Source organism: Anoplolepis gracilipes, chromosome 16 (assembly GCF_047496725.1).
Source record: "Anoplolepis gracilipes chromosome 16, ASM4749672v1, whole genome shotgun sequence".
NCBI lineage: Eukaryota > Metazoa > Arthropoda > Insecta > Hymenoptera > Formicidae > Anoplolepis > Anoplolepis gracilipes.
In genome coordinates this window covers 8,783,727-8,794,737 of record NC_132985.1, presented here as the reverse complement: position 1 = coordinate 8,794,737, position 11,011 = coordinate 8,783,727, and the positions used below count along the sequence as shown (strand labels likewise).

At 34.3% G+C, this 11,011-nt stretch overlaps 1 protein-coding gene across 1 annotated transcript; it reads left to right on the top strand.

Annotated features, from left to right (window-relative positions):
* Nucleotides 1–8,963: 8,963 nt before the first annotated feature.
* LOC140674535 (uncharacterized) lies at nt 8,964–10,740 on the top strand. The gene has a single exon (XM_072908129.1). The coding sequence runs from the start codon at nt 9,585–9,587 to the stop codon at nt 10,716–10,718; it is 1,134 nt and encodes a 377-aa protein (XP_072764230.1). The 5' UTR covers nt 8,964–9,584; the 3' UTR covers nt 10,719–10,740.
* The last annotated feature ends 271 nt before the right edge of the window (nt 10,741–11,011 follow it).

Here is an 11,011-nt window from a genome sequence, read left to right as displayed (position 1 = left end):
TTTAATTTTCATATTCCTTATTGTTTTATGTATTTTATCTTAAATTTATTATTTAATTGAAATATTTATTATTATTTTCTTTAATTTTCATATACCTTATTGTTTTATGTATTTTATCTTAAATTTATTATTTAAATTTTATTAAATGTAAATGGGATATATTAAACCTTAATTTTTTCGATTATTATATTAAGTTAAATGACGAAAGATAAATGACGAAAGACTTAAGAAATTGTTATATCAGTAACACATGTACCTATTTTAAATTTACAGATTGACTGTAGAAAATATTAAAAAATGTACGCTTTAGTAAAACAATCAGAAACATACACTCTAATGGAAAAACACTTAATTACTAAAAAGTAAACGGATGCGTACCAGATTAAATGGTAAATCAAAAAATGAAAAACTTTTAATAGCTTGCAACAGTAAGTATTTTATACATTTTATAAGTAATTTTATACATTTTATACACACACACATACGCAAGTATTGTTATTTCAGTTCTGTCGATATTTCTTTTTTTCTTTCTTTATTTGGAAGGTCTAATCATTTTTTTCGTATTATATTTTTTCAATTTCAAGTTTTTGTTCTATTCAATTTTATTCTCTTTAATTTTAATAAGTTTTTTCTCTCAAGATAAAATATCATTTTTTTACATTATCCTTTTTTTTGAAACAATCAATTTTTGAAACAGTTTTCTGTTAAATTATATTTTTTGTATAGATGATGCTAAGCTACTGGAAACTGTGCAAAAAAATTTGAATAATAATAGACCTCAAGTTCTAATTCGTCGCATTGATGATGATAACAATAATTTATCTATGACAATTCTCTATAACAATCCTCAAGAAGTAACATCCTGTAATGAAAACTATAGAGAAATATCAGATACATTAAACCGTGATACAAAATGCGTGTGCTTGACAAATACTCATATATATTATAATAAAAAGAAACTCGATATTAAAAAATTCTCAATTTTTTAAAAATCAATTTACTGATAACATATTAAAACAAAACAATATTTTGTATAACTTGAGAAATATTGAATATAATAGATATTTTAATAATTTTTTTTTCTAAAATACATAATTTAGAAGAAAAAGAAAATACATCATTTAAAAATGATCAAATTAAAATTAAAAATTCTACAGATTCCATTAAGAATATATTTGATTCTCGGTCACCAATATAAATGATGTATTATTACATACAAATAACGCACACGATAAAAGCTCTGATATATTCACTGAAAAACCTTTAGTTACATCTTTGAAAGCTAATGATGAATCGATTGTATTTCAAAATGATAACAGCACATCTCAATCTATTGAAAAGTGTCGCATTCTTTCTGATGTAATATTGGATGGAGTTTCGTTTATTAAGGATAAAACTGGTTAAAATTCACCAGGATAAAAAATGTACCTACCAAAACGACTTACCTACTAATAATTCTTTACTACAGTATGATGTTAATTTTAAAATGAAACGCAAATCTTTAAATGATGAAATGTCTTTTCTGCGAGATGTTTCAAATGAATCTAGAATCGTTGAGATAAACATAAAAGATATTTCTAACAGTTCAATGATTGATTCTATTTATAAATCGTTCCAATCAGACATTACGTTTGAGGTTTTATATTCTAATAATGAAGATTCTGATAAGAGCATTAATGCAGATAAAGAAAAAAGCAATAATGTTTCACTCGATAAGTCAAATTTGTCACATATAGTATTGAGTTAAATGAAGATATTTCTAGCAGTTCAAAGATTGACCCTACTTATAAACCGTCCCAATCAGACACTACGTTTGAGATTTCATATTCTAATAATGAAGTATTATCTGATAAGAGCATTAATACAGATAAAGAAGAAAGTAATAATGTTTCACTTAATAAGTCAAATTTATCGCATAATATTGAATCATTAAATGTACAACTGGGTTCTTGTAATGATGCTGGCATGTTCGTTGCATTCTTTTTAGGCCGTTCTGGAGCGGGTAAAAAAATTTTTGTATATATTGTAAAACTTTTCAAAGTAAAATTCGCCGTCATTTGCAAAGGAAACATAAAAATGAAAAAGATGTACAAAAGTTTATTAATCTACCGAAAAAAAGCATCGAACGTAAACGAATTATTGACATAATCAGAAGAAATGGAAATTTTTTATTTAATACAAATACTGAATTTAATGATGGAGAACTTATAGTATGTAGACGACCGAGCCAAAAAGTATCAAGAAATGCACAAGATTTTCAAGCATGCATAAATTGTAAGGGATTCTTTTCAAAAGCCACTATTCGACATCACTATCGTCATTGTATTGGACATTCTAAAAAAAAAATAGATCAGTTAATGTTTTAGGAAGTTTAATTACTGGAAGAATTCATAAAATAGCAAATCCGATTTTAACAAAAGTAGTATTTCCTGTATTAAGAGAAGATCACATAACACGTACGATACGATGAACTTCTTATAATATATGCAAATAAGTTATGTAATAAATACAAGTTGCAACATCAACACGGTATGATTCGAAGTCGATACAGACACGCCAAATAAGCAATTCGAAAAATGCGCATTAGTAGGACCGTTAACGAATAACGGAAATAAATATTTATTAACATTTCAAGATAATTTAACGAAATTTAACAAAGCAATACCGATTCCGAATCAAGAGGTAAATACCATAAGTAAAGAATTCGTGACTAAGATTATACTAGAGTACAGAATACCGGATAAAATATTAACAGATTAAGGTACGAATTTTATGAGCGACTTATTAAAAAATATCTGTAAACTATTAAAAATAAATAAAATACAAACTACAGCTTATCACCTCGAGAGCAACGGCGCGCTAAAAAGATCGCATCAAACTTTAGCGGAATATTTAAGACATTATATAAATATAGATCAAATGGATTGGGACGAATGGATTCCGTTCGCGATGTTTACTTATAATACAACTCCGCACATGGCAATGGGATACACACCGTTCGAATTAGTTTACGGGCATCAAGCAGAGATACCGATAGCCCTGATAAAATCACCTAAACCGACGTATAATTACGAAAACTATTACGCACAGGAATTAAAGGAATGGTTATGGGCAACAAACCAAATAGCAAGAGAAAATATTAAAGAAGAAAAAATAAAATCACAGAAGAATTATGACAAAAACACAAAAGAAACGAGTTTAAGAGTAGGTGACAAAGTAATTGTATACGATGAAACGCTACGGCGCGGAAGGTCGAAGAAACTCGAATTGTTATGGATAGGACCGTATATTATTATTGAAAAACATTCCGAGGTGAACTACACGGTAAAAAGGAGAAGAAAAACAACTCGCATGCACGTTAATCGACTCAAGCCATTCATCGACGCTTAAAGCAAAATATATACATACGAAAAATAAAAAGTTCATTGCACCCTACCTTAAAAATCGGACGAGCCAGGCCTGAGATGCCGCAAGACTCCAGCGCGCACAGGAAAATCGCCCTCGTCGGGCCACCCGTCCTCGTTATCAATTTCGAGTTCATAATAGCATCCGCTAGCTCATCGACAACGCCCCCGAACTCCGCCGCGTGGACCGCGCGGATCCACGCGTTGTAAACGTCAAAATCAAGTTCTCTTTCGAGAATGAACACGCGTTCCCAGTAACGCTGAGCAGCGATCGTCCTACCAGCAACGTTCACATAGGCACGGGGAACGGGCACCATCTCTTGCACAACCCGCACCCCACTGTGCATAAATAATGTAACCCATAAACCGAACGGCTCCGCGCTACGAAGCGCCGCGGAGATCGCCTGCTCCACGATCTGACAACTGGAACCCGACGACGTATTATACCGTGCACATAGCCGCATAATTCATACTCGTCCACGATTAATTCCATCGCGTCAGCGTCGACATAAAACTGACTGACTAACTGACCCGCTCAAGAAGCTCGTACAAAAGGTTCAAGAAATTCGCAACGATAAAAATTGCAATGCAAAATATTAAGTCAATACCACGAGATAAATTAAACTTGATATGATATTGCAGGATACTTGCGTGCTGGGTCAGCCAGAGCTACGTACGAGCAAACGAAACAGACTTTCCATATCAAGTGCAAGAATTTAAACATAACCCCGGACTATTCTTCGAAGAAATCGGACACATCCACTACGCCAAGGAAAGCTGGAAACTAGTAATAAAATTAGATTTATCAAACTTAGATCAAAGATACGAACAAATAAACGAATACTTGAAGCAAACTGAAAAAATATGCGAAACTATGAGATTTCAAAACTATTATCACCGAGATACATGCGCGAACCTCGACACTGTAACAAAAAGGAAGGTGAAATACTTGACAGGAGTCATGACACAAATTAAAACGATATACAAAAAATAGACAAATAAACGACGAAGACTAATAGACGGAATAGATTCTTTAGCAAAGTCATTATTTGGCACAATGGACGTTAATGACGAAAGACGAATTAACGAACAACTAAACCTATTAGAAAACGGTTAACAGACAATACAGCATACCGTACAAAATTAAATTAAAATAAACACAACTATTGGGCATATCGATAAACTTGAAAATACAATACAACGTTATGAATACCTCTTACAGAAACGAATAAATGAGTATACAGGGTGTCCCAGAACAACCTTCCGTCCGTAAAATGACGTATTCCTGACACAATTTTAAGACAATTTTTCCTTTACCAAAATTTGATTTGAAGCGTAATTTTTTAGTTATAAGCAAAAATAGTTAGCAAATCACGAGTAAAGAAGGCAGCCAGGAGCGGCGCGATGCACCGCGAGCGTGGGCGCAACTAACCGTCCGACGAGTGATTACCGCCGCATGAGTCACTAACTATTTTATCTTATAACAAAATTATGCTTTAAATAAAATTTTAGTAAAGAAGAAAATGTCTTATAATTACGTCAGGAATAGGTGTTCCTTAAAATTACTTTAATGACCAAAAGTTGTTCCGGATTGCCGGCCGTCGGACGCTGCAATCAGCTGATTGCTACACGCGATGTGTGTATGTATGAGTGTGTGCATAAAAGAAAGGGAAAGAGTGAGTGAGTGAGTGAGTGAGTGAGTGAGTGAGTGAGTGAGAGAGAGAGAGAGAGAGAGAGAGAGAGAGAGAGAGAGAGAGAGAGAGAGAGAGAGAGAGAGAGAGAGAGAGAGAGAGAGAGAGAGAGAGAGAACCGTCTCCGCGACGGCGATGCTCCTTCAATTGTCATCGACATTGTCGTCGACTTCAGACCGATCGATATATTGATTTTCCGGCTCAGCTGAGAGAGTCAATCAATATTTTTAAAAAACGCGCGCTATTACGTTTTCGAAACTATTGCATTCACGATGCGAAGGAAAAAATTTGAGAAAATTAATTTTTATTTTGCTCACAATGAGATGTTTCAACGTGAAAATGTATTGTCGCTCTGCAAAAAACGGATTGACTACAAAAAAATTTTAGAGTAGATGCTCGAAATGCCCGCCGTCCATCCTAACGCAAGCTCTCATGCGTTTTATTAAATTTCTTTCGACGTTCTCCATTACTTCTTCGTCGATATTCCAAATAGCAAATCATAATTATGTCTTCGCTCCAAAAGTGCATATTATGCACATTAAAAATTCCTTCTTGTGTGAATAGCGATTCATCGCTGAATACCATACGAGAGGAATATATGGGATCTTGAACGACGTTTCACAGAAAATTTTCGCAAAACGTTCGTCTTGCAGGGTAATCTGCTAGTCGTAAATGTTGCACGCGTGTATAATGAAACGCGTGCAACTTTTCTTCTTTTAATATTCTTTGTACGGTTGTACGAGATAAATCTCGTTCTCGAGCAACTACTCGAATACTCGTTTCGGGAGCATCCTCCAAAGCACGTATGACTCTTTCTGTGTTCCGTACATTTCTAACGTCGCGATCTCTCCCATTGTCGTGTTTGTTCGGCAGGATACTGCCAGTATCGTACAATCCTTGAGCTGCTGCAAGTATGACGTAACCCGATAGATGTCTTCGGTTTGGATACAATTCGGCGTATCTTCTTGCAACATGGTTCTGCTGCTTGTGACACTCGCCAAGTACCATCAGCATGTCGTAGTATTCTTGACTTGTGTACGCGATCTTGAACTGAAAAAATAAAAAGACGACGTGCATAATAATTAATACTTACCGGTTGAAGGGACTAGCCGTCGGAACGTGATAGCCGTCGGCAGTTGCCCAGTGCTCCGAGATAGTAAATCCAAAGTACTCTTAATGTGGAATAATCGCTGATTTCTTATAGTAATTTTATACCTTACAATATTTTATATTCTTAAAATAAGTGTTTTATTCCAATGTTTCTTAAGTATACTTTATACAATGTAAGAACTAATTTCTTCTGTTAAATGTATCTTTTGAGTCCATCCATGTTTATTAAAAACAATTAGAGATAATGTACTTTTTTATAGATTTAACTACTTTTAGATAATTTTTTTATAATTAAATATTATTTTATAATATTACTTTAAAAAATTAAATATAAAAAAATTATTATTAAATTAAATTATCGATTATCAAAAAAGATTTTTTCTTTATTTTCTGATATATTTTATTATAAAATTATAATTATTCTTAACGGTTTTATCTATTAATTTTATACGTTGTTTTGTACTAAATTATTTTACATGTGGAATTATGCTCATTGAATTATATTAGTTAATTTTATGTTATTACTTTTTATTTTGTCTTTCGTCCTTGCTCTCTACAGCACTGAATGTTTGAAATATTAATATTTTATTATATTTTGAAATATTTGTAAAATAATATTTAATTACAAAAAAATTGTCTTGAAAAATAAATGAATCTCAAAAAATAATTCGCAATCTCCAATTTTTTTTAAGAAACGTGGACTCAAAAAATACATTCAACAAAATTAGTACTTAAACTGTATGAATTGTGCCTGAGAAACATTGGAATATAAGTACTTAGTTTGGAGACATAAAATATGCTTTAGAAGTTATTGAGAAAAATGTTTAATTTGAGGACATTTCCGTCAGGTATGTCGATTGTATAATTTGAAGATAATCCCCAAATGATGCCTCAGTTCAACAAATTTCAAAGTATACAATGCCTACAAAATTGTACATACATATTTTTATATTTATTGCTCTATAAACAAATTCAATTGTATGTTGTTTGTGAGCTGTCCTACTAATTGAACAAATAAAAAGATGAAGTTTCGAAACATGTTTTGTGCATATATATATTTGTAACAATAAATAAATATTAATAAATTAAGTTTAATAAATCTTACCTGTTTAAGTTTTGGAACGCCACTTTAAGGTTGTGTTCTGACTGTCACAGTGTACGTGACGTAAACTAAATTTCCAATACTGGCAGTGAATATCAGAACACAGCCTAAATAAGGAATGTTTTATTTTAGAGAGAAAGAGTCTTTAAATAATTTTTAAATAAATAAAAGATTTTCTTTAAATTAAAACTTATATATAACGTTTTTAATATATACATTTGTGTAAATTGTAAAAAGATAATTAATATATGATGGACAACAAATTTTTAAATAAGTTTGACGAAGGATTTGAGAACAAAAATATAGAAGATCGAATTTGTTGCGGTTTCCAAAAAGATTCGTGATTGGGAAAATCTCGTAGAATTTTTCGAAGATCGAGATCCTATTTGATAAATGATCAGTTTTATGAAAAATGTGTTAAAATAAAAACATTTCTGTGCGCAAGTCCTATTCCATTTTGTTCTCTATTTATAATGTCTTCAAATTGTATATTTTTATGCAACTCCTCTTTGACTTCTCTTTGACATCCAGATTATTTTAAATGCACAGATTGTGCAAAACGGCAGTGACACAAACAATTTCCACCGATGTGCTCAATTTTGTTCTCAAACCATAATGTAGACATGAAAATCAACGTTTCCAAACTCCAAACAGTTGTTCAACGATAACTCGTGTTTTTTTGTGTGCAGTATTGTACCTAACTTCTGCCATTGTCTTAGGTCTTAAAACAGGCGTCAGTAAATAGGTGCGGCACGCATATCCACTATCACCAAGTAGAATTCCGTCAAAATGTTCCAACTCAAAACGACAGCACAAACCGCTTCTATCAAATATTACGGCATCGTGAGTAGAATCTGGATGCCTGACAACTATATCTAGAAGTAGTGTTATAGTGGGGATTCTAAGCCATGGGGTGCCGAGGGGAGGTGCGGAGGCGGGGGTATCTGGGAGGTGCGAGCGGTCTGATGTTAGGGAAAGGGGGGTGGGGTGGGGGGGGAAGGGTCCTACACACGTTCAAAAGTAGATGTTTATCTTTGCGGTTGATTTTATAGCCGGGGGTATTTTAGAAGTCATAAAACTGTTTTTTTTTTCTAGTTTTATGATCATTTTATGGTCATTATATCATTAGAATTTTAAGCGCCGACGTTCGGCAGCTTTGCACCCTCGCGGAAAATCTCCCATAAAACTGGAGCGAAACATTCCATAATTTTTAGGGAAAGAACTGCAACTGCAAGGTGTTTATCTTTGTGGTTGATTTATAGCCGGGGGACATTTTAGAAACCATAAAACTGTTTTTTTTTCTTTTTTTCTAATTTTTATGATCATTTTATGACCATTAGAATATTATGGAAAAAGAGATTTTAAGCGCCGGCGTTCGACAGCTTTGTACCCTCGCGGAAAATCTCTCATAAAACTGGAGCGAAACATCTTCCATAATTTTAAGGAAAGAATGCAACGCATCAGCGCCATTATGGAAAAAAAGATTTTAATCGCCGGCGTTCGGCAGCTTTGCACCCTCGCGGAAAATCTCCCATAAAACTGGAGCGAAACATCTTCCATAATTTTTAAGGAAAAAACTGCAACTGCAAGGTGTTTATCTTTGTGGTTGATTTATAGCCGGGGGACATTTTAGAAGCCATAAAAGTCGTGGGAAAACAATAGAAATTTTTGGCCAACGCTGCGACGAACATGTCGGAACGTTTTTATAGATGCAAAAGCGTTGACGTTCGGTAGGATGTGTTAAGACAGCATTAGGCGAAATATAAGAAGAATGAGAGCCCCGTCAAACCATAGTACGATTTGAAAGGGCATAGAGGAAGCTGTGGAAAAAAAAAAAAATTGAGTGGTTACTGTCAGGCATTAGAATTGTTAGTGACACAATAGTGAATAAATGGAAAATATTAATTTCGAAGCGATAATAGACGAGTTGTCAGACGAAGAGCATGCGTTGTCGGACGATAGTAATTATATTAGTGATTGCAGTAATACCGATTTTGACGACAACGTAGTAGAAAATGAACAACTCCGTGCGCAAAATCAACGTAAGATTTGCGCCATACACTTTTATTATTCAACGGGTGGTGCTCTAGCTCTCTGTGCTTCGTGTATGGACACCTTTCGAGATGACATCGGATTAATATACGAAATACGGAGACATAAAGTTACATCGCCCGATGAGGTGGATATGCGATGGTGCAGTAGCTGTCAAATTTTATTACATATAATAATGTCGCGTAATATGTGTTATGTTTGCACACAAAAATAGAGAGAGAAAAAATGGAAAACGTGCAGCAGAAAGAACGCGACTTGTTGGAGCGTTCCCACCAAGTCACCACATTGGGTGAATATTTTGGATGGCTGCAGCATTGCGAGGAGTTTATCGAAGAGCTTGAAGAACGCAGCCGTGTCAAGCGTCCGCGACTCTCAATCGGAAATAGACAATCTTTGGTGACAAGAATTGCGCGACTCGAGGGTGCAAAAACTCGATTGCAGAGACAGTTTATACCCAGTGGTGGTGATTATAGTAGTGAAAATAACTCGGAGAAACTCATATGGCGAGAGATTGATACGGCGTTTGAGAGCCGCATCTTGACTGGTGCGGTTATAAATTATAATCACATCGAACCTCGTCAATTTTTGGAAGATGCGAGTGACATTGTGCTCGAGCACGTGCGAGACGTTATGCAAAAACATAACAGTGTGAAAGTGAATACAGTGTTTAACGGCGAGTTTGTGGCGGGCGATAAGCATGCCAATAAATCAATCAATACGAGAAAGTGTGAACTCTTACATACATCTGATTTACGCGAGTGGTATGAGCGGCGAGTCGTCGAGCCAATCCTTGCATCGCTCGAAGAATTTCAGGAACGCGATAGCGGATGGGCATTATCGCGTAAACTAAATTTGACTGTAAATATAAATAAATATAATCCTATGCGCGCCGGATGTTACGTGCAATTATCGCGAAAGATAATAATGAAACGAGCAGTGGTTAACGTGCAATCTAAAGACAATGCATGTTTTGCGTGGGCGGTAGTGGCTGCTCTGTATCCAGCTGAAAGATGCACACACCGACAATCATCGTACCCGCATTATACAACAGTACTAAATCTCCAAGATATTGAGTTTCCAGTCACTCTTAATCAAATTAAAAAATTTGAAATTTATAATGACATTTCAATCAACGTGTACAGTTTTGAAAACGAAAACATTGTCCCTATTCACCTTACGGAGCAAAAGAGAGACAAGCACATCAACTTGCTCTACGTGCAAGATGCGCAAGATATCGGACATTTTGCATGGATCAAGAATCTATCTAGACTTGTTAGTATGCAACTCAGCAAACACAAGACTAAAAAATATATCTGCGATCGGTATGTATATTTAATAAAACTGTCTAAAAATATTTAAAACAAGGATATAAAAATTTTAACTTTTATTTCACAGATTCATGCACTATTTTCACTCGATCGAGAAATTGCAATCACATACAGTAGACTGTGGAAAGATGAACGACTGCGCTATCCGATTACCGAGCGATAAGGATAAGTGGCTCGCATTTACCAACTACAACAGGAAGGAGCGACTACCTTTCGTCGTGTACGCCGACCTGGAGTGCGTTTTGGTGAAAAAAGAAGAAGAAAATTTTTATCAACATCACCAAGTATTTAGTATGGCTTATTATGTACATTGCTCGTACGATA